Source organism: Pseudophryne corroboree, chromosome 11 (genome assembly GCF_028390025.1).
Source record: "Pseudophryne corroboree isolate aPseCor3 chromosome 11, aPseCor3.hap2, whole genome shotgun sequence".
In the NCBI taxonomy this organism is placed as follows: Eukaryota; Metazoa; Chordata; class Amphibia; order Anura; family Myobatrachidae; genus Pseudophryne; species Pseudophryne corroboree.
The window spans coordinates 15,415,653-15,440,172 of record NC_086454.1 but is presented as its reverse complement, the minus strand read 5'-3'; the positions used below and the strand labels follow the sequence as shown (position 1 = coordinate 15,440,172).

The 24,520-nt window shown below is 47.9% G+C and overlaps 1 protein-coding gene across 1 annotated transcript in view; it reads right to left on the bottom strand.

Annotated features, from left to right (window-relative positions):
* Positions 1 to 23,740, bottom strand: part of PAMR1 (peptidase domain containing associated with muscle regeneration 1) — an 85,491-nt gene extending 61,751 nt beyond the window's left edge. Inside the window, exons 1-3 of the mRNA XM_063944153.1 lie at positions 23,140 to 23,740; positions 9,370 to 9,546; positions 8,374 to 8,502 (exon numbers count right to left, since the gene is read on the bottom strand). Of these exons, the coding sequence (XP_063800223.1) occupies positions 8,374 to 8,502; positions 9,370 to 9,546; positions 23,140 to 23,221 (388 nt within the window). The 5' untranslated portion in view covers positions 23,222 to 23,740. The remainder of the gene's footprint in view (positions 1 to 8,373; positions 8,503 to 9,369; positions 9,547 to 23,139) is intronic.
* Positions 23,741 to 24,520: the final 780 nt, after the last annotated feature.

Here is a 24,520-nt window from a genome sequence, read left to right as displayed (position 1 = left end):
TTGGAACACTACATCTCCCTTAATCCCTCGGGGATGATGGGTGTGAGGTGAATAGTGCAGTTCACGAGAGGTTTACAGATTTACTATAAATAACATCAACCCAAAAATCTGCCTCCAAGACACATTCTGGGGTCATTACGGGTGATGTCGGCCCCTCGCTGTGTCATCAGATACACTAATTCCCTCAGAGATCCAACAACAACAATTGTGTGTTTATTTATACTATACAACACCAGACTGTACAGGAGGCTTAGTCCAGGCACACCAGCTGCTGTGGAACTACACATGCCAGCATGCCCTAACATCTGTGGTATGCTGGGACATGTAGTTCCACAGCAGCTGGCTTGCGGAATGCTGCCTACCCCAACTGTACGGGGTTTGCTTTTTTTTTCAGTTTGCAAATGCACACGGATGCGAATATCGTGTTTTGCGCCATCATAACCTGTTTTTACACCCCTGAACCCCTTAGTGCACAAGAACGCATCAAACAGTGCTGAACGCGGGAGGTGCGATATGTAGCTTTTACAATAGGGTGGGCCGGACGCTCCTTGCTGTAGTGGGGTTAAGTGCTGCAATGACCTCATAATGTGCCCACCTGCAACAATCACAATATTATAATCAGCTTTATAAGTGGATAACGCCCATTCTTCCATCAGAGGCTGCGCAGGGCGGCCTTCAGCTTCTCTGATCAGCGGAACGACTTTTGTACCATCCATCAAAACTAGAACCAATTAAATTGATGACGCAAAACATTCAGGCTGTGTGTAAGGGCGACGGGGGATCCGGGGGCTCGCTGCCGCTGGTAAATCTACACAGTTCACTATAAAGCTCATCTCAAAAAATCCCTCGTGTTCATGGGGGCAAGAAGTATAAGGTCTAATCCTGAGACGTACGCATCTGCGGCTTTCCATATTCCGTGGCATCCTATACAGTCCGTGGGTGGTCATTGTCCTATATGCTCCCTGGGTGGTCACTGTCCTATACAGTCCATGGGTGGTCATTGTCCTATACGCTCCGTGGGAAGTCATTGTCCTATACGCTCCGTGGGCGGTCATTGTCCTATACGCTCCGTGGGTGGTCATTGTCCTATACGCTCCGTGGGTGGTGCTTGTCCTATACAGTCCGTGGGTGGTTATTGTTCTATACAGTCCGTGGGTGGTCACTATCCTATACAGTCCGTGGGTGGTCACTGTTCTATACAGTCCGTGGGTGGTCAAAGTCCTATACAGTCCATTGGCGGTCATTGTCCTATACAGTCCTGACTACTAGCGATGCAGAATCGGACGCACGGTCTGTGGAATTCAGCGGGCATTCCTGGAAGGTAACAGGGGGGTGGGGGGTTAGATAAACAGACTGATAATTCTTTACAGCTGGAAAATGGCATCTAAATTAATACCCCAATAAAACAGGACTAGTGCCACCCTGCTCGTAGTTTAGTACATGTGTGGAAGTGGTGCCATCCTCATTACTTAGCGGCCAGAGATCTGCCAGCGCGAGCAGACGGTGAGATGCTGGCACATTGCGCCCAAAGCCTCTTCTCATCCTGCGCCAGCACAGACTGAATAGCCGCCTCATGCAGCGTAATTAGCAGTTACAATACACAGCAATTAAAAAATCCTTCTGTCTGGCCCGGACGCTGAACAAGACTAATTAATTGCCAGTTACAGTGAGAGTGTGAAGGTAAAGTGCTTGGTTCTATCATGGGGAGAGACCCAGAGGAAAATGTCCTGCAATCAGGAGCGTTGCGTTGTGTATCGTGCTCATTCCTGGGCGTTCTGACCGGCGCGCACATCACATGTCCTACACGTCGACAGATGCAGCCATTACCAATGGGCAGACGTTACCGAGAGTAACAAGAGACAATTATCAATGCTTCAAAGGGGAAGTTATTTACCACAATCCAAGTCTGGCGTTCAGGGATGAGGAACGATCCGCTAATATTCCAATGGTCTAGTGTGTGGTATAATAGGTCTACATAAGACAGAGAGTCAATAGGTTGACCCCCATAAGCAAGAGGTCGACAGGGTCAAAAGGTTGATGGCGAAAAGGTCGACAAAGTTTGTTTTTTTGTACAAAATTTGTCCATTTCACAGTCTGTGATCACAATTAGTGAATACATGAGACACTGGTGAGCTCGCTTTGCACGCCACGCTTCGGGCAATGTGTCTCACTCCACCACCGCGGCGCTGGGCACAGGTTACTATTCCCACTCGTCGTCCACGTGGTTGGTAAATGAAGCAGAACTTGAGAAGAATGTAAAACACTTGTGTCGACCATTGTGATGTTCACATTCTGAACCTGTCGACTGTGTCTCTCCAGTGACTGGAACCCCTAGCCAATAACATATTAATGGACGCCAGCCAAAATATTAACCCATGGTGGTGTGGACCCCGCAGTTGCTGAGGAACTCTCCCCAGGTTCTGCTTTCTACATAGATCACCATCATCGGGAATTGGGAAGGAATATCGGCACAGATGCAGCGGCGCATGATCCGGGAGACATAGAGGACCGGTATAGGAATCGCGTGGTTCTGCCAGTTTGGGAGAAGGGACTTTTATTTCTAGTTATTTATTCATTTTGGTTTCTATAATATTGAATTTCTTCTTCAAGCTGTCATCTACAAACGGCCGTCCGGGGGCGGGAGCACATTAGTAACACCTTAGCACTAAGGGCCGGATTCAGAGATGGATGTAAATGTGTACGCAGTGGTTGTGTGGAAATACGCGAATCCCAGCGGTTGCATACAAAGAGGCAGCGTCTGCCGCAGATCAGCTGATTACAGAAGTACTGAGCGGACCAATGGCTGCAGGGAGTAAGACGCTGGAAGCATGGCTGTTGCATACGGGATTGCAGCTGCAGCCTTAAAGATGCCGCCAAGACGGTCGTGAGGCGCCTGCCACTCCCCGTTGCCGCTCGCACATGCTCTCTCACTGTCATTTTACGGATAAATCCTCTCTACGACCGTCACCCAAGACCATGGCGACACATGCGCAGTGTGACATAGACACATGCGCAGACAGACGATTGTAGCTCAACTGCAAAAAAAATAAAAATAAATCGTGTTTGTGTCCATCTCTGAATCAAGAGCTTCATCCCACTGGAGCCTCACCTCATCTCACGTGTAATTACATTTGTGCTATTACACGGTGCGTCACTTACACCAAATGTCACCATCACTTACACCCAACACTGCGTCACTAACACCACGTCACTTACAACCAACATCGTGTCACTTACACTAAACGCCGCGCCACCAACACTTACACCTAACACCACTTACACCTAACACCGCGTCACTTACACCTAACACTGCGTCTCTTACACCTAGCACTACTTACACCTAACACAGCGTCACTTACACTACACAACTTACACCTAACACCGCGTCACTTACACCTAACACTGCGTCACTTACACCTAACACTATTTACACCTAACACTGCGTCTCTTACACCTAGCACTACTTACACCTAACACAGCGTCACTTACACTACACAACTTACACCTAACACCGCGTCACTTACACCTAACACTGCGTCACTTACACCTAACACTATTTACACCTAACACTGCGTCACTTACACCTAACACTATTTACACCTAACACTGCGTCACTTACACCTAACACCACTTACACCTAACACGGCGTCACTTACACCTAACACCACTTACACCTAACACCGCATCACTTACACCTAACACCGCGTCACTTACACAACTTACACCTAACACCGCGTCACTTACACCTACACAACTTACACCTAACACCGCGTCACTTACACCTAACACCACTTACACCTAACACCGCGTCACTTACACCTAACACCGCGTCGCTTACACCTACACAACTTACACCTAACACCGCGTCACTTACACCCAACACCACTTACACCTAATACTGCGTCACTTACACCTACACAACTTACACCTAACACCGCGTCACTTACACCTAACACCACGACAGTAACACCACATCACTTACAACCAACACCGTGTCACTTACACTAAACGCCGCGCCACCGACACACCTACACAACTTACACCTAACACCACTTTCACCTAACACCACTTACACCTAACACCGTGTCACTTACACCTCACTCCACATCATTTACACCTAACTTCACTTACATCCAACATCCCATCACTTACACCCAACACCGTGTCACTTACACTAAACGCCGCGCCACTGACACTTATACCTAACACCACTTACCCCTAACACCGCGTCACTTACACCTACACAACTTAAACCTAACACGGCGTCACTTACACCTAACACCGCACCACTTACACCTAACACCACTTACACCTAACACCGCATCAAAAACACCACGTCACTTACAACCATCGTGTCACCTACACTAAACGCCGCGCCACCGACTCTTACACCTAACACCACTTACACCTAACACAGCGTCACTTACACCTACACAACTTACACCTAACACCGCGTCACTTACACCTAACTCCACATCACTTACGCCTAACACCGCGTCACTTACACCTACACAACTTACACCTTACACCACATCACTTACACCTAACAAAACTTACAACTAACACTGTGTCACTTACACCTAACTCCACATCACTTACACCTAACTTCACTTACATCCAACATCCCGTCACTTACACCCAACACGTGTCACTTACACAAAATGCAGCGCCACGACACTTACACCTAACACCACTTACACCTAAGACCGCGTCACTTACAGAACTTACACCTAACACCACTTACACCTAACACCGCTTTACTTACACCTAACACTACTTACACCTAATACTATCTCAGTAACACCACGTCACTTACAACCATCGTGTCACTTGCCCTAAACGCCGCGCCACCGACACTTACACCTAACACCACTTACACCTAACACCGCGTCACTTACACCGCATCACTTACACCTAACACCGCGTCACTTACACCTAACACCACTTACACATAACACCACTTACACCTAACACCGCGTCAGTAACACCACGTCACTTACAACCAACATCGTGTCACTTACACTAAACGCCGAGCCACCGACACGTACACCTACCACCACGTCACTTACACCTACACAACTTACACCTAACACCGCGTCACTTACACCTAACACCACTTACACCTAACACTGCATCACTTACACCTAACACCGCGTCAGTAACACTACGTCACTTACAACCAACATCGTGTCACTTACACTAAATGCCGCGCCACCGTCACGTACACCTAACACCACTTACACCTAACACCACGTCACTTACACAACTTACACCTAACACCGCGTCACTTACACCTAACTCCACATCACTTACGCCTAACACCGCGTCACTTTCACCTACACAACTTACACTGCATCACTTACACCACACAACTTACACCTAACACTGTGTCACTTACACCTAACTTCACTTACATCCAACATCCCGTCACTTACACCCAACACCATGTCACTTACACAAAATGCAGCGCCACCGACACTTACACCTAACACCACTTACACCTAAGACCGCGTCACTTACAGAACTTACACCTAACACCGCGTCACTAACACCTAACACCACTTACACCTAACACCGCTTCACTTACACCTAACACCACTTACACCTAACACTGCCTCATTAACACCAAGTCACTTACAACGAGTGATGTGCACCGGACATTTTTCGGGTTTTGTGTTTTGGATTCGGTTCCGCGGCCGTGTTTTGGATTCGGACGCGTTTTGGCAAAACCTCCCTGGAAATTTTTTGTCGGATTCGGGTGCGTTTTGGATTCGGGTGTTTTTTTTACAAAAAACCCTCAAAAATAGCTTAAATCATAGAATTTGGGGGTAATTTTGATCCCATAGTATTATTAACCTCAATAACCATAATTTCCACTCATTTCCAGTCTATTCTGAACACCTCACACCTCACAATATTATTTTTAGTCCTAAAATTTGCACCAAGGTCGCTGGATGACTAAGCTAAGCGACCCAAGTGGCCGACACAAACACCTGGCCCATCTAGGAGTGGCACTGCAGTTTTCTAGCGAGAGGATGACTGCTTCCATCCTCATGTGAAGCTGAACCACTAGCCATGAACATAGGCCAGGCCCTCAGCCGTTCCTTGCCACTCTGTGTCGTAAATGGCACATTGGCAAGTTTATGCTTCTCCTCAGACAATTTTGATTTAGATTTTTGGATCATTTTACTGAACTTTATTTTTTTGGATTTTACATGCTCTCTACTATGACATTGGTCATCGGCCTTGGCAGACGACGTTGATGGCATTTCATCGTCTCGGCCATGACCAGTGGCAGCAGCTTCAGCACGAGGTGGAAGTGGATCTTAATCTTTCCCTATTTTACCCTCCACATTTTTGTTCTCCATTTTTTAATGTGTGGAATTATATGCCAGTAATATATCAATAGCAATGGACTACTACTATATATACTGCGCACAACTTACATGCACCACAGGTATGGATGGATAGTATACTTGACGACACAGAGGTAGGTAGAGCAGTGGCCTACTGTACCGTACTGCTATATATTATATACTGGTGGTCAGCAAAATTATGCACTGTACTCCTACTATATATACTGCGCACAACTTACATGCACCACAGGTATGGATGGATAGCATAATTGACGACACAGAGGTAGGTAGAGCAGTGGCCTACTGTACCGTACTGCTATATATTATATACTGGTGGTCAGCAAAATTATGCACTGTACTCCTACTATATATACTACAATGCAGCACAGATATGGAGCGTTTTTCAGGCAGAGAACGTATAATACTGGTGGTCACTGGTCAGCAAAACTCTGCACTGTACTCCTCCTATATAATACTGCTGGTCCCCAGTCCCCACAATAAAGCAGTGTGAGCACAGATATTTGCAGCACACTGAGCACAGATATGGAGCGTTTTTCAGGCAGAGAACGTATAATACTGGTGGTCACTGGTCAGCAAAACTCTGCACTGTCCTCCTACTATATAATACTGCTGGTCCCCAGTCCCCACAATAAAGCAATTAGCACACTGAGCACAGATATTTGCAGCACACTGAGCACAGATATGGAGCATTTTTCAGGCAGAGAACGTAGATATTTGCAGCACATTGAGCACAGATATTTGCAGCACACTGAGCACAGATATTTGCAGCACACTGAACATAGAAACTGAGAGGACGCCAGCCACGTCCTCTCACGATCATCTCCAATGCACGAGTGAAAAATGGCGGCGACGCGCGGCTCCTTATATAGAATACGAATCTCGCGAGAATCCGACCGCGGGATGACGACGTTTGGGTGCGCTCGGGTTAACCGAGCAAGGCGGGAGGATCAGAGTCTGCTCGGAACCGTGCAAAAAAGGGTGAAGTTCGGGCGGGTTCGGTTCCTGAGGAACCGAACCCGCTCATCACTACTTACAACTATCGTGTCACTTATCCTAAACGCCGCGCCACCGACACTTACACCTAACACCACTTACACCTAACACCACGTCACCTACACCTACACAACTTACACCGCGTCACTTAGACCTAACTCCACATCACTTACACCTAACACCGCGACACTTACACCTAACACCACGTCACTTATGGAAAAAAGGATAATGCTGCGCTTCTTATAAGCAGCTCTTATAATATTGATAATATGAAACAGGTCAAAAGAGCGCTATGGAATGTGAAATAAAATGATTTTTTTTTTCTGGGACTATCTACAGGTCTCCTGTAAACAGTCTTAAACCAGCAAAGCTAACCAACAAAGGTTAACACACGTCACTTACACCTAACACCACTTACACCTTACTCCACATCACTTACACCTAACTTCACTTACATCCAACATCCCGTCACTTACACCCAACACCGTGTCACTTACACTAAATGCCGCGCCACCAACACCTAACACCACTTACACCTAACACCTACACAACTTACATCTAACACCGCGTCACTTACACCTACACAACTGACACCTAACACCGCGTCACTTACACCTAACACCACTTACACCTAATACCGTGTCACTTACACCCAACACCGCGTCACCTACACCCTTCCCCGCGTCACCTTAACCTAACACCACGTCACAGTCACATCAGGACATCGGGTGAGGGGGTAAATTTACTAACGCTTCTAAAAATGAAAAGTTGAGGTGTTGCCCAAAGCAATTAATAAGATTCTGCCTATCTTATCAAGATTCTGACGCAAATGAGAAATGATACTGTAGCTACTGTAGAATCGGATTGGTTGATATGGGCAACAGCAACACTTTTAATTTTTAGACCCCTCTAAAAATGTCTCTCTCTCCCAATCTCACAGCCCCTCTCCCCATCCATGCATCCACACACACACACCTACCTACTGATCCTGGATGTTACTTACTCATGCAGTCTCCTCCATACCAGCCAATGCGGCACTCTGAGCAGTAAGTCCCCTTCACGTAGAAGTCGTCCAGCATGCCCCCCCATGATCCATTATGACAGGACTTGCAGTTCTCGAATATAGAGCAACCTGGGAGGAGAGGAGGGAGAAATAAAGTTCTTATGGGTCAACAGGAGGATCCACCAGTGTTACATAAAAGGAAATGATCACAGCCGCGATGCAAAGAAACCAGACTGACGCCCATTGCCGCAAACATGCTGTTACACTAGAATGGCGTCCGTAGACAGAGAGCCGGCGTCATCAAGGTTTAAAGGCAACCTCAGGATTCATGTCATCCATGGACAGCCCCTTATAGATGCGGAATCTTTATAACTGTTTATTGGCTTCCACCTGTTCTGTATCAGCATTTCCCTATCACAGACAGACCACCCAATATACACTTCACATGTCCGTTACATAAATATTAGTGTTACAGTATCTCTAAATGAAGAAATTTATCACTTGCCAAAACATTCATTTACTGCGTTCCATGGCGTCCTCACCCCTAGATACTCCTAACACTGGCTGTAGCGTACGGCTGTTCCTGGAAATGGACGTTTTTATCCACAAAATATGTTCTATCCATTATGTTTTGCAATAATGTTCTGCAAAGCGGCATTTATTCCCTTAGATATAGGTATGAGAGTGGATGGTAAAGATGCGCATTTTGCGCCGAGCGTTTCCATGACTGCGTGTTCAGTCGCAGCTAGCTTAAGATGCCTGTATCCGTATATCCAGCATATAGATTTGCAGTTTGGGAGCCCCTGGCTTGGACCAATCAGAGCACTGAAAACCTACTGCTGACATTTTGTACCACGCCTGCTTACATAAATTACAGTTATATTTTCATTGGCATCTTGATGAAGTTAATACTGCCCCCCCCATGTTTTCCATAATGACCCCCCCCCCCCCCCCACGTCTTACGCCAATACACTACCATACTCTATGACCCGATACCTGGGTGTATGAGACAGGAGTCACAATCGTTGTCCTCATTCCGGCAGCAGGGGATGGTGTACCCCACCTTCTTATTGCCTCCAGGGCACACGCACTCCACCTGGTCGTATTCACAGCAGTCCCGGCACATAATGTTCCACTCTGCACCAGGGCAGTTTTCATTGATTACGATGTATTCTAAAAAAAAGCAAAGACTGTAATGGTCATTTATGAATTTGGAAGCGCTCTACGACCAGTACAACATGAGCAGCCTAGCAGCCGTATATACTGGGAGTCCACGGTTCTGAGGGCCGCGGTGGTGAAACAGTTTGCGTCTCCAGTCGGAGAATTTGGGCAGATGCCGGTAATCACGGATCATCCTTTATTCTAATATGGACAAACATTGTGGGAACGTCATTACACCTTCCATCACGCACAATCCTGCAGAGCTGGGTAGATAGTGGGCGTGAGCCTTGCCTTTCTGCTGTAGGTAAAGGGTGCAGTACCCACCCAAGACCAACCCACTTCCCATAGAAATATATGGTATTTTATATATTGCTCTGGCCCTCATTCTGAGTTGATCGCTCGCTAGCTGCTTTTAGCAGCAGTGCACACGCTAGGTCGCCGCCCTCTGGGAGTGTATCTTAGCATAGCAGAATTGCTAACGAAAGGTTAGCAGTTCTGCTATTAAATATTTCCCTGCAGTTTCTGAGTAGCTTCAGACCTACTCCTAGATTGCGATCACCTCAGTCTGTTTGGTTCCTGGTTTGACGTCACAAACACGCCTTGCGTACGGCCAGCCACTCCCCCATTTCCCCAGCCACTCCTGCGTTTTCGTCTGGCACGCCTGCGTTTTTTTAGCACACTCCCGGAAAACGCTCAGTTAAAACCCAGAAACACCCACTTCCTGTCAATCATTCACCGATCAGCAGAGCGACTGAAAAGCGTCGCTCGCCCCTGTGTAAAATTGCATAGTTTTGTGTGAAAGTACTTAGCGCGCGTGCCCTGTGGCCCATACGCATGCGCAAAACTGCCGGTTTTTAGCCTGATCACAATTCTGCTAAAAACGGCAGCGAGCGATCAACTCGGAATGAGGGCCTGTGTGCGGACTGGGCAGTGCTGATCTAATGTAAAGGAGCATCGAGTCTTTATTGTATTGTGGGGGTCATTCCGAGTTGATCGCACGTAGCAACTTTTTGCAGCCACTGCGATCAACTAGACGCCGCCTATGGGGGAGTGTATATTTTGGTTAGCAGGTGCCCAAGATGGCTGCCTCACCTTTTGCATGCTCCTGATCATCTCCATAAAACAGCTTAAATTCACCACAACTGACCTATGAACCATCATAAATATCCAAGGACTTACCTTTAACTTGTACTACTCTACGCGGACATTTCATAAAACCAACGGATTGCATTCCTGCGCTGAGATACACACTGGATTGAATCCTGGATTGAATCCTCTGCATACCTCCACTGAGAAATCCTTCAGTTTAGCAGCTGCTGTACTCTGCATTGGACATTACCCAGATAAGGTACTGTGGATTACAACCTATCTTTGGCTACATCCAGCCCCTCACTTAGACATCATCCACCTCTGTTCTCTGAGCAACAAATAACTGACTTATTGCATTAATCTACTAATATCAGTATATTCAGGCTCTGAATTGCTGAAGGCTCACTGTTTCAAATCAGGATCCATTTCCAGGACACGTTATCACTACCCCCACAAGAAATCTACTTCAAAGGCCTCTCACACTGAGACTTTTCACACCTACACAGTAGGAATTGGCTTCTAACACCTTTCCAAAAGGCTGCCTATCCTAGGATAATTGACTAAATCAGCAGTTATTTTATTTATCACTTGCTTCAAATATACCCAAAAGGTTATAGCAATAACTTTGTTCATAAACCCATTATAATTTTGGATCACATACCGAATTGGGGGAAAACAAAACACAAAAAGGAAAAAAGAAAAAAAAAAACAACAAAAACAAAACAAAACACTGCTTTCTCTCCCTCTCTCATCTTCATATGCAGCTCAAACTTATAGTAATCTGTCATTGATGACCAAATGTATACGTATTGCTCCAGTTTAATTCTTTCACTCCGCCCACCACGTTCTGCAGTTCCTATCACACCATCACAGGCTTCTATTCTCCAATCCCTTGGCATTTTAAAAAGAAAACACAGGCGCATTCGTGGGAAGCGAGCAGGCCGGAAATGTATTTCCCCCGGTAACCATCTAAGTCCTTTGCCCACCTGTTCACCCCCATATTCAAAGAACAATCAAATAGAAGTGATACCCAAAAGACGGCCCTGTGTTTGGAAGAACAGAACTGTCAACTCTCGCTTTGTGACCTCCATACCCAGAGCTCCTGCACTTAACATAAAGAAAACTGAAGGCCCTCTGGTATGCCCAATCAGGTCAGTCCTTTGTAATGCCAGATCTATAAGAAACAAGACTGCAACAATTGCTGACCTTATTGAATCTGCAGATCTAGCCTGTATTACAGAGACCTGGCTAGATGAAAATGCAGCACCTATATTGGAGGCTGTAGTACCAACAAACTACTCTGTCATCCACAACCCAAGACTGGACCGCAGGGGTGGCGGGGTGGCTATCTGCTTCAAAAAAGAACTTAAACTTAGGGACCACCCTATTGAAATTACTCACTCATTCGAGTGCATTGCTGCCCGGAGTTCGACAGGATTAGGTTTCAGAATACTTCTCATTTACCGGCCACCTGGAGATGGAAAGATATTTCTAGAAGAAATTGCAGACACTGTTGCTGGCCTGGTTCTGGAACATTAAAGATGGCTCATCCTCAGGGATTTCAATGCATGGGTGGATGATGAGCTCTCACGCCTTGGCCAAGACCTCGTGTGCACAATGAATGGTCTGGGCTTCACACAGGTCATTCCCTCTGCCACACATAAAAGTGGTCACACTCTCGATCTTGTCTTTCAGATTGGATTAGAAGTCACTGACCTAAAAATAAACCCAGTCATCTGGTCAGACCTTTCTGTCGTAGGACTTTATATGTATTGCATACGCTCGGAATCCATATAGAAGGAAAACATATTCCACAAATAGTGTAGTATGTTCAAAACAAGAAAATTTAATAAGTTGCAAATAATAAAACCATAAAATAAGGCAATATACGTAAATGGTACAGATGGAGGTTTACCAGATGGAAGTAGTATATACGCCTTGCATATTGCTCAATTGAATACTCCCTTCCTCAAGGCAGTATATACTGCCTTGAGGAAGGGAGAGGTCCCGAAACGCGTCGGTATTGTATGACAGGAGTTTCATCGTTGGTGGGAATCTTTACCATACGGACAGAGTTCTTTTGGACCAAGGAGACAGGTTCCGGAGCCGTTTTCTCCTCCCCATTTGATACATCTTAAGGTCCATACCTCATGGAAGTCTGGTAAACCCCCACCTTGATTATTTACTTTGTGATGTGACTTTTTAATTCAATTGAGCAATATACAAGGCGTATATACTACTTCCATCTGGTAAACCTCCATCTGTACCATTTACGTATATTGCCTTATTTTATGGTTTTATTATTTGCAACTTATTACATTTTCTTGTTTGAACGTACTACACTATTTGTGGAATATTTTTTCCTTCTATATGGATTCCGAGCGTATGCAATACGTATAAAGTCCTACGACAGAAAACCTATGAGGGAAACATATCTTAAGGTCCATACTTCATTGGAATCTGGTAAACCTCCATCTTGATTATTCATCACATGGTGTGTGAACTTATGCACATATACTTCCAATAGGCTTCAATACAAGGCTTTTTGACTCTACCTATCTGGTAAACCTCCATCTACACCTTCAAGTGTTTATTGCCTATTGTATCATTTGTATCGGCTTATTGTACATAATTTTGTTATACGGAACATACTACACTATTTCTGGAAATATTTCTGTTTTTTTATATATGGATTTCGAGTTCATTAACTATACAGGAAGCTTCATGAAAGAATATTTGTGAGGGAAGTATAATCTGCTTATTCACTGCTATTCTAGCGCACTTCAGCTGGTCTAAACCTTTTCATTCACACTTACTATCAGGCGGCTGCGGCAGCCATGGACACCCTGAACGCAGCGGCAATTCAAATGAAGCGCCGGCCGCCAGCCAATCAGAGCTGGCGGACCGGCAGCCAATCAGGGAAGCTGCCGCAGCAGCCAATCAGGAGCGACTGCTGCGGCAGCTTCCCTGATTGGCTGCCGGTCCGCCAGCTCTGGTTGGCTGGCGGCCGGCGCTTCATTTGAAATGCCGCCACGTTCAGTGTGTCCATGGCGGCCGCGGCCGCCCGCCTAATAGTAAGTGTTATTACTTACAGCCTCCCTCCCTCCCTCCCTCCCTCCAGCGCCGCTACCAACCCTCCCGCACCACTACCTACACCCACCCTCCCGCACCGCTACCTACCCCCATAGGTGTGCGCAGACACTGACAGGCGGGTGCCGCTCCGGACTCCCCCCCCCCCCCATCCCCTCCACGGCACGGCATTATAATGTTCTATCACCTCCCCTGTTCTGGACATAGACTGCTTACCTAGGCAGCCCAGGTGAGCAGTCTATATCCAGGACAGGGGAGGTGAGAGAACACTATAATGCCGTGCCGTGGAGGGGATGGGGGGGGGGGGGGGAGTCCGGAGCGGCACCCGCCTGTCAGTGTCTGCGCACACCTATGCCAAGTTGCCTACCCCCTCCCTACCTCCCGCACCGCTACCTACCCCCTCCCTACCTCCCGCACCGCTACCTACACCCTCCCTCCAGCGCTGCTCCCTACATCTTTCACTGGTCCCTACTGCAATCCCGGGATCCCGGGAATCCCGGGATTGACCGTTTTTCAATCCCGGGATTGAAAAAAACGCCCGGGATTGGCCTCCCTAGCAGCACTCCCTTTACAAACGTCTGGACTTCTGGAAGAGAAGCCAATTCCTTCTGAAAGAAAATCGAGAGGGCCGAAATCTGTACCTTAACAGAGCCTAATTTCAGGCCCATATCCACTCCTGTCTGTAGGAAGTGGAGAAGACGACCCAGATGAAAATCTTCCGTAGGTGCATTCTTGGTCTCAAACCAAGACACATACTTTCGCCAGATACGGTGATAATGTTTTACCGTCGTCACCTCCTTCCTAGCCTTTATTAAAGTAGGGATGACCTCTTCCGGAATCCCCTTTTTCGCTAGGATTCGGCGTTCAACCGCCATGCCATCAAACGTAACCGCGGTAAGTCTTGAAATACACAGGGCCCCTGTTGCAACAGGTCTTCCCTCAGAGGAAAAGGCCAGGGATCTCCTGTGAGCATCTCTTGTAGATACGAGTACCAGGCCCTTCGAGGCCAGTCTGGGACAACGAGTATCGTCTGTACTCTTCTTCGTCTTATGATCCTCAACACTTTTGTGATGAGAGGAAGAGGAGGAAACACGTAGACCGATTTGAACACCCACGGTGTTACCAGAGCGTCTACTGCCACTGCCTGAGGGTCCCGAGACCTGGCGCAATACCTCCGAAGTTTTTTGTTGAGGCGTGACGCCATCATGTCTATTTGAGGAGTTCCCCAAAGACGTGTTACGTCTGCAAAGACTTCTTGATGAAGTCCCCACTCTCCTGGATGTAGATCGTGTCTGCTGAGGAAGTCTGCTTCCCAGCTGTCCACTCCCGGAATGATTTTCCGCCCAGCGAAGGATCCTTGTGGCTTCCGCCATCGCGACTCTGCTTCTTGTCCCGCCTTTGCGGTTCACATGAGCCACTGCTGTGACATTGTCTGATTGAATCAGAACCGGTAGGTTTCGAAGAAAACTCTCCGCTTGTCGAAGGCCGTTGTAAATGGCCCTGAGTTCCAACACATTGATGTGTAGACAGGACTCCTGGTCTGACCAAAGACCCTGAAATTTTTTTCCCTGTGTGACCGCTCCCCATCCTCGGAGGCTCGCGTCCGTGGTAACCAGGATCCAATCCTGAATTCCGAACCTGCGACCCTCCAGGAGGTGAGCACTTTGCAACCACCACAGGAGGGACACTCTGGTCACTGGGGACAGAGTTATTTTCCGATGTAAGTGCAGATGGGACCCGGACCACTTGTCCAGAAGGTCCCATTTTAAAGTCCTTGCATGGAACCTTCCGAAGGGAATGGCCTCGTAAGCCGCCACCATTTTCCCCAGAACTTGAGTGCATTGGTGAACTGACACCCTTTTCGGTTTTAGCAGGTCTCTGACCATGTTCTGGATGTCTTGGGCTTTCTCTATTGGGAGGAAGACCTTCATTTGTTCCGTATCCAGTATCATACCTAGGAACGGTAGTCGAGTTGTCGGAATCAACTGTGACTTCGGTAGATTTAGAATCCAACCGTGTTGCTGGAGCACTCTCAGAGAGAGCGCCACACTGCTCAGCAATTTCTCCCTTGATCTCGCTTTTATCAGGAGATCGTCCAAGTATGGGATAATTGTGACTCCATGCTTGCGCAGGACCACCATCATTTCCGCCATTATCTTGGTGAAAATCCTCGGGGCCGTGGAGAGTCCAAACGGCAACGTCTGAAATTGGTAATGACAATCCTGTACAGCGAATCTCAGGTATTCCTGATGGGGGGCATATATGGGGACATGAAGGTACGCATCCTTTGTGTCCAGAGACACCATAAACTCCCCCTCCTCCATGTTGGCTATTATCACTCTGAGAGATTCCATTTTGAATTTGAATCTTTTTATGTACAGGTTTAGGGATTTCAGATTCAAAATAGGTCTGACCGAACCGTCAAGTTTAGGGACCACAAATAGGGTTGAGTAGTAACCTCTTCCCTGCTGGTGCAGGGGAACCTTGATTATCACTTGCTGTATATACAGCGTTTGAATTGCAGCTAACACTATATCCCTTTCCGATGTGGAAGCTGGTAGGGCAGATTTGAAAAATCGGCGCAGGGGCACCTCCTCGAATTCCAATTTGTAACCTTGGGAAACTATTTCCAACACCCAGGGATTCAGGTCCGAACTGACCCAGGCCTGACTGAAAAGTCGAAGACATGCCCCCACCGGTGCGGACTCCCTCAGGGGAGCCCAAGAGACATGCTGTGGGTTTTGGAGCAGCCGGGGAGGACTTTTGTTCCTGGGCACCTGCCGAAGCAGGTGCTCTCTTGCCTCTGCCCTTACTTCTGGCGAGGAAAGAGGATCCCCGACCTCTTTTGGACTTGTGCGACCGAAAGGACTGCATCTGATAGGGTGTTATTTTCTTTTGCTGTTGGGGTATGTATGGTAAAAAATTTGATTTACCTGCTGTAGCTGTGGAAACCAGGTCCGTCAGCCCATCCCCAAACAATACATCACCCTTATAAGGTAGTACTTCCATATGTTTTTTGGAATCCGCATCACCCGTCCATTGGCGAGTCTTTTTGCTGAGATAGACATGGCATTGGCCCTAGAAGCTAGCAATCCAATGTCCCTTTGAGCATCCCTCATAAATAAGACTGCGTCTTTTATATGGGCTAGAGTTAGGAATATAGTATCCTTATCCATATTATCAAATTGATCTGTCAGCTCATCTGTCCAAGCTGCAATTGCGCTACACACCCATGCCGACGCAATTGTCGGTCTTAGCACAGCACCCGTATGAGAATAAATACACTTTAAGGTAGTCTCTTGCCTGCGATCTGCTGGGTCCTTAAGGGCCGCTGTGTCAGGAGACGGTAGCGCCACTTTCTTGGACAAGCGCGTCAGGGCTTTGTCCACAGTGGGGGGTGATTCCCAAATCTCCCTGTCCTGCTTAGGGAAAGGGTATGTCATATAAATTCTTTTGGGGATCTGCGGTCTCTTATCCGGAGTCTCCCAAGCTTTTCCAAATAAATCATTTAATTCATGAGATGTGGGAAAATTAATAATCTGTTTCTTTTCCTTAAACATGTGTACCCTTGTGTCGGGGACCGAGGGTTCATCCACAATATGCAACACATCCCTTATTGCCACAATCATACACTGAATGGTTTTAGTCACCCTGGGGTGCAATTTTACTTAGTCGTAGTCGACACTGGAATCAGAATCCGTGTCGGTAGTAGTGTCTTGTGTTAAGGGACGCTTTTGAGACCCCGACGGGCCCTATGAGTCGGTCCAATCCGAGGATTGACCCCCTGATGTCCCCCCTAATTCAGCCTTATCAAGCCTTTCATGTAAAGATGCCACACTTGCATTCAACATATGCCACATGTCCATCCAATCCGGAGTCGGCACAACCGACGGGGACACACCACTCATTTGCTCCACCTCCTCCTTGGAGAAGCCTTCCGCCTCAGACATGTCGACACACACGTACCGACACCCCACACACACAGGGATTAACCTATAAGGGGACAAAACCCCAACCAGGCCCTTAGGAGAGACAGAGAGAGAGTATGCCAGCACACACCAGCGCTTAAAAACACTGGAAAAAATATGACCAGATAGCGCTTTTCTATATATAATATGCCAATTCCCACTCACTGCGTCGCTAATGTGCCCCCCTCCTCTTTTTTCCAGCCTGTGAAGTTCAGCAGGGGAGAGACCAGGGAGCCAGCGTTTTCCTCATGCAGCTTCTGTGGAGAAAATAGCGCTGGTTAGTGCTGAAGGATCAAGCCCCGCCCACCCGACGGCGGGCTTCGGTCCCAGTGATTTTTCAATAAAAATGGCGGGGGATCATAAATTTACTGCCTCCGCAGCCTAATCAAACTGTATTTGCCCAAATGTGAGGTTTATTGCTGCCCAGGGCGCCCCCCCCCCCTGCACCCTTCAGTGCTGCTCTGTGTGTGTGTGACTGGGAGCAATGGCGCACAGCGGTACCTCATGAAGATCTGATGTCTTCTGCCTCCTAAGATGTCTTCTGCCTTCTCATCCGGCATCTGTGAGGAGGACGGCGGCGCAGCTCCGGGACGAACCCCAGGTGAGACCTGTGTTCCGACTCCCTCTGGAGCTAATGGTGTCCAGTAGCCTTAGAAACAGAGCCCAACTTGACAAGCCAGCTCTGCTTCTCTCTCCTCAGTCCCACGATGCAGGGAGCCTGTTGCCAACAGGACTCCCTGAAAATAAAAAACCTAACAAAATTCTTCTTCAACAGAAAACTCTGGAGAGCTCTCTGCAGTGCACCCATTCTCCTCTGGGCACAAGATCTAACTGAGGTCTGGAGGAGGGGCATAGAGGGAGGAGCCAGTGCACACCCATAGTCAAAGTTCTTTTTAGGTGCCCTATCTCCTGTGGAGCCCGTCTATACCCCCATGGTCCTTACGGAGTCCCCAGCATCCTCTAGGACGTAAGAGAAATCCCTTTTACCTGGTACACTCATGAATTACACAGGTTCTGGGGCTGGCTGACTTCAAGCCTACATTTCAGCTGGTTTTAATCAGCCACAGAACCTGTGTAATCCATAAGCGTCCCAGGTATAAGGGATAATATGGTCACTCTAGTCCAGGGGTTCTCAAACTCGGTCCTCGGGACCCCACACAGTGCATGTTTTGCAGGTCACCCAGCAGGTGCGCAGGTGTATTAATTACTCACTGACACATTTTAAAAGGTCCACAGGTGGAGCTAATTATGTCACTTGTGATTCTGTGAGGAGACCTGCAAAACATGCACCGTGTGGGGTCCTGAGGACCGAGTTTGAGAACCTGTGCTCTAGTCCATAAGTTCTCAAACTCGGTCCTCAGGACCCCACACAGTGCATGTTTTGCAGGTAACCCAGCAGGTGCACAGGTGAATTAATTACTCACTGACACAGTTTAAAAGGTCCGCAGGTGGAGCTAATTATCTCACTTGTGATTCTGTGAGGAGACCTGCAAAACATGCACTGTGTGGAGTCCTGAGGACAGAGTTTGAGAACCTGTGCTTTAGTCAAACCTCCAAACACTTCCAAACTTTGGGCCTTCTGCCCTGATTGCTCCCAGTCCCCTCCTAGTCTATCCAATGTGTACTTATCTATGGTCAGGCTTACCATACTATCCCTTTAAACCAAGACACTCATGGATTACACAGGTTCTGGGGCTGGCTGACTTCAAACCTGCATGGCCACAGAACCTGTGTAATCCACGAGCGTCTCGATTTAAAGGGACGGTATGGTAAGCCTATCTATAACTGTCTGAGCATCATGCTACGGTATGGAAGAGAATATCGTCTGCTTGTTAAAAACTATTTACTATTAGCTCAGATACATCTGTTGATGGGTTTCTATGAGTAACAGAGCGAAAACTCCCCCAGAGGAGACACTCTTTCCTGTTATAAACTAGACGGTTATTACATCTGGAGAATTGCAAGAACTGAACTACATATGATATAAAAATAAACTGAATTTATCCATTTCTAGCTCCAATTCTGAACAATACCTACCCGGTGCTCCTTTACCCTTCACTTCCCAAACAGCGACGTTATAGCTAGGTCCAGTATACTGCCTGGAAATGGTTTACACTGGATACAAAGAGTTAAGCCACCATTGTGTGAAAGCATGGAATCAATCTGCAGATGTAAATCCCAGCCAAGGTTCATGGTTAGTTAAATGTTACTTACAAACCGCTCGCTCTGGTTTTCATTTGGCATTTGCAGAAAGTGATTCTACTAGCGACCACTCTTCATAAACTGATTTTATCAATGAATGATCAGATCTGTGACCAATTCATCCCTAAAGGGCCCTACACATTGAGCGATCCGCCGCCGAGCTGCCCGACGACGGATACGGCCGACGGGCGCCCGGCGGCGGGGGGGCAGTGACATGGGGGAGTGAAGTTTCTTCACTCCCTCCGTCACCCGGCTCCATAGAAGTGCAGGCAAATATGGACGAGATCGTCCATATTAGCCTGCATGCACAGGCGACGGGGCACCAGCGATGAACGAGCGCGGAGCCGCGCATCGTTCATCGCTGGTCCCTCCACACTCAAAGATATGAACGCTATCTCGTTCATTAATGAACGAGATCATTCATATCTTTGAGTATTATCGCCCAGTGTGTAGGGCCCTTTAGGTCTGTCCTCATCAGCAGAACATGGCCAGAATCTCACAAAGGTATTAATGTGATGAATTACACAGGAGATGCGGTCAGGACCCTAGCCCTGTCCCAGAGTCTGCGGCGCATGAACAGATCTCCGAGAAAATGCCGCCGCGGCCAGTTTCCCAGTGATTTTTCTACTGCACATGCGCGAAACCCTGGGAAAATGGCGCCGCACCAGTTTCCAAGTGATTTCTGCAGCAGCGCTGCTGCGCCACGAGACTCCGGAAGGTAAGTATTAAAAATAATGGGTGCACAGTATGCGATGTGAGCCCTCCTAGACCTAGGGGGCCCGTGCGAACAACTCCCACAATGGGCCGGTGACACTTTTGCACAACGCAACTCAAATTGCTTTACATCCACGGACACCTTTACTTTGCGGAGTCATCTTCTGGGAACAAAGACCAGGCAAGCACCTTGGTGTGCAGACGTGCAGAACGAGGCGTGTTGTGGTGCACACCTATTGTGCTTTGCAAATGACCTCCAATGTACAGTATGTGACACTTTGGGACTCCAAGTCTTTCCTGTGCCAGTTTTAGAACTACAGTGCATCCGGAAAGTATTCACAGCGCTTCACTTTTTACATATTTTGTTATGTTACAGCCTAATTCCAAAATGGAATAATTTTTTCCCCTCAAATTTCTACACACAATACCCCATAATGACAACGTGAAAAAAAGTTTTTTTGTTTTTTGTTTTGCAAATTTACCCCAGTAACTCCAGGCTATCACACTACCATTGTGTCAGCAAAGCGTGTCGGAGATTCTGGTCTGAATCCCACAGACCCCAATGTGAATATGATAAAGATTTTCTGACAACAAAATGATCTTAAAAGCGGAAACAGACAGATAACGGCGTGTAACCATGTAACTGCGGACACGGTGCGCGATATAGTGGGAATGTGTATACGGAGCAAGTGTAACCTCCAGCACAAGACACAACAAGAGTAACATCACATGCAGGGGACTGCGGAGCTTCTGTCCTGGATTCCTCAGATAACAGACTGAGCAGCTGATGTGAGAGGCGTCTAGTTATATACATGAAGGTGAGAGATTAGTCCTTTCTACCCTTTATCAGTCTCACCATAGGTTCCTGCTGATTACACAGCTGCGGGGGGGGGGGGGGGGGGGGGGGGGGGGGCAGATACAGACATCAAAGTTAGAAGTGACAAGTCTATACAAAGGGGTTAGCATATGCGCCTGGTTGCTAGTCACTGGGGGCTACTTACCTGAGCCATATACTGGTTGCAAAAGATGCGCCTCCCAACAGGTGTATAAACGCTTATGTGCGGGTCTGCTTGGCCACCATTTGTGTGGACGCACCTTCACCGAATTGTGAGAACGCTCTGTCACACCCCAGGGTCACTATGCCCAAAACACGTGCAACTCTGCAATGCTGCATTTTTGTGTGTAAATTTAGGCAAGCTACGGAACGCAAACAGGCGCACTCCCAGCTCTGCCGCAGCCCAGGAAATGTACAGTTCAGTATGCGAACCATAGACCTGTTGTCGGCTGTCGGAGTTCCAGCACCGATCTCCCGAGTGGTGTCGGGATTCCGGCGTCGGTCACATGACCATCAACATCCCAGCCACCAGGATGCCGAACACATCCCATATACACAACGTATAAACAGCGCTATGTATCTAAGGGGTCTATTTACTAAGCTTTGGATGGAGATAAAGTGGACGGAGATAAAGTACCAGCCAATCAGCTCCTAACTGTCATTTTTCAAACCCAGCCTGTAACATGACAGTTAGGAGATGATTGGCTGCTACTTTATCTCCGTCCAAAGCTTAGTAAATAGACCCTTAAGTCAGAATACTGCACCACATGACGTGCGGCAGAGGGGTATCCGTTTATGTTGATACAAGTGTCCGTTACGCGGGATCACCATACTGTCCCTTTAAACCGGGACACTAATGAATTACACAGGCTCTGGGGCTGGCTGACTTCAAGTCTGCGTTTCACTGGATTTCTTAATTCATGAGTGTCCAAGTTTAAAGGGACCAGTGCGGTAAGCCCACCGTTATATGACCTCACTACCCCTTAGTTCTGCCTGCATTTAGGAATCATGGTAAACTGGATGCCAGTACGTCGCTTGTCCGAGTAACCGGTCATTCCTCAAGATCACTCTGATGATGATGATGATGATGATGATGATGATGATATTTATATTTAAAATAACGTTTCAAATGATAATAAAAAATATCTAAAATACGTTAAATGTAAAACACAAGTAGCTAATTGGAGTCCTGGGTACATTAATGTTACATGCAGTTATAAAAAGTGTCTCCCTATGTTTTCATACACGTAACGTAACAATTCCCAGGTCGACTGGATGAAACACAAAGATGTGACAACCGGTCTCATTAAAGTACAAACTACAGAAACCATGAAGAGGTTAAAGCAGAGTAACACAACAGTGTAAGTTTCACATATTGATAAACATCAGCGACTTGGCATGTGGGACAGACATTGTAAGAAGTATGTCAGCTGCAAGTCAGCAACTTTTACATCACAGCATAAAGAAAGTGAATTTGGTATTCCTGGGAAGGCAATATAGACAGAAACAGCTCACAAATATATAATTATGTATAAACACACACATACACACACACACACATACAGGATAGTGATGGATGTAATCTTTCAGATGCAAATCAGATTTACACAAAATGTTGCTTTGATGTCATATTTTAATACAAGAAAACCTCCCATAGCCCCTGCCCCTCTGCCCCCTCCCCTGCAGTATCAGGTGTGTGGTACTTACTGGGTCCCTTGGGGTGGGCAGAGACCACCTGGGCCGAGCTCAGGTAAGACAGCAACAGACAGGCCCACAGGTAGAGGGTCATGGTGCACTGCAAGGTCCAGGCCAGGTACAGGGGTGTCAGTAATTCAGGGTCTCCGCCTTTCCATGCTCCCTGTGCCGGAGTCTGGGGTTGGGATTCCACCGGGGTCTTCCAGCTGCGTCACTCCAAAAACACTCAGCTGCGTCACTCCAAAAACACCCAGCTGCGTCACCTCCACAGGGGCTGCTGCAGGTAGAGCAGGGGATCCGGAATAATGCTTCCAGGGGCTGCAGCAACTCCTCAGCAACCTCACAGACAGAGAGAGCACCAGGAGCAGGAGGCACTGAGGCAGGAGGCACGCAGGTACAGACTCCTGGAAGCGTCTGAGTAACTCCCTGCAGCCCCGTCCTGACCTGGCATGAAGTCTGGAAAAGCGCTCAGCTGCGGGTCCAGGACATGTGTTTGCAATAACAGACATTCCTCATCAGTGACATCTCACAGACTAATTACATAGCAGCTAATTTCTCCTGGTCTGTGTACTGGTGACATTTACACAGACTGCAGGCAGGTCCCTCCAGCCCCCAGTTACACAGGTCCCTCCAGCCCCCAGTAACACAGGTCCCTCCAGCCCCCAGTTACACAGGTCCCTCCAACCTCCAGTTACACGGGTCCCTCCAGCCCCCAGTAACACAGGTCCCTCCAGCCCCCAGTTACACAGGTCCCTCCAACCCCCAGTTACACAGGTCCCTCCAGCCCCCAGTAACACAGGTCCCTCCAGCCCCCAGTTACACACAGGTCCCCCCAGCCCCCAGTTACACATGTCCCTCCAACCCCCAGTTACACAGGTCCCTCCAGCCCCCAGTAACACAGGTCCCTCCAGCCCCCAGTTACACACAGGTCCCCCCAGCCCCCAGTTACACACAGGTCCCCCCAGCCCCCAGTTACACAGGTCTCTCCAGCCCCTAGTTACACATGTCCCTCCAGCCCCCAGTTACACAGGTCCCTCCAGCCCCCAGATACACAGGTCCCCACAGCCCCCAGTTACACAGGTCCCCACAGCCCCCAGTTACACAGGTCCCTCCAGCCCCCAGTTACACAGGTCCCTACAACCCCCAGTTACAGGAGACAATTGCAGGCAGGTCCCTCCAGCCCCCAGTTACAGGAGACAATTGCAGACAGGTCCCTCCAGCCCCCAGTTACAGGAGACAATTGCAGACAGGTCCCTCCAGCCCCCAGTCATAGGAGACAATTGCAGACAGGTCCCTCCAGCCCTCAGTTACAGGAGACAATTGCAGACAGGTCCCTCCAGCCCCCAGTCATAGGAGACAATTGCAGGCAGGTCCCTCCAGCCCCCAGTTACAG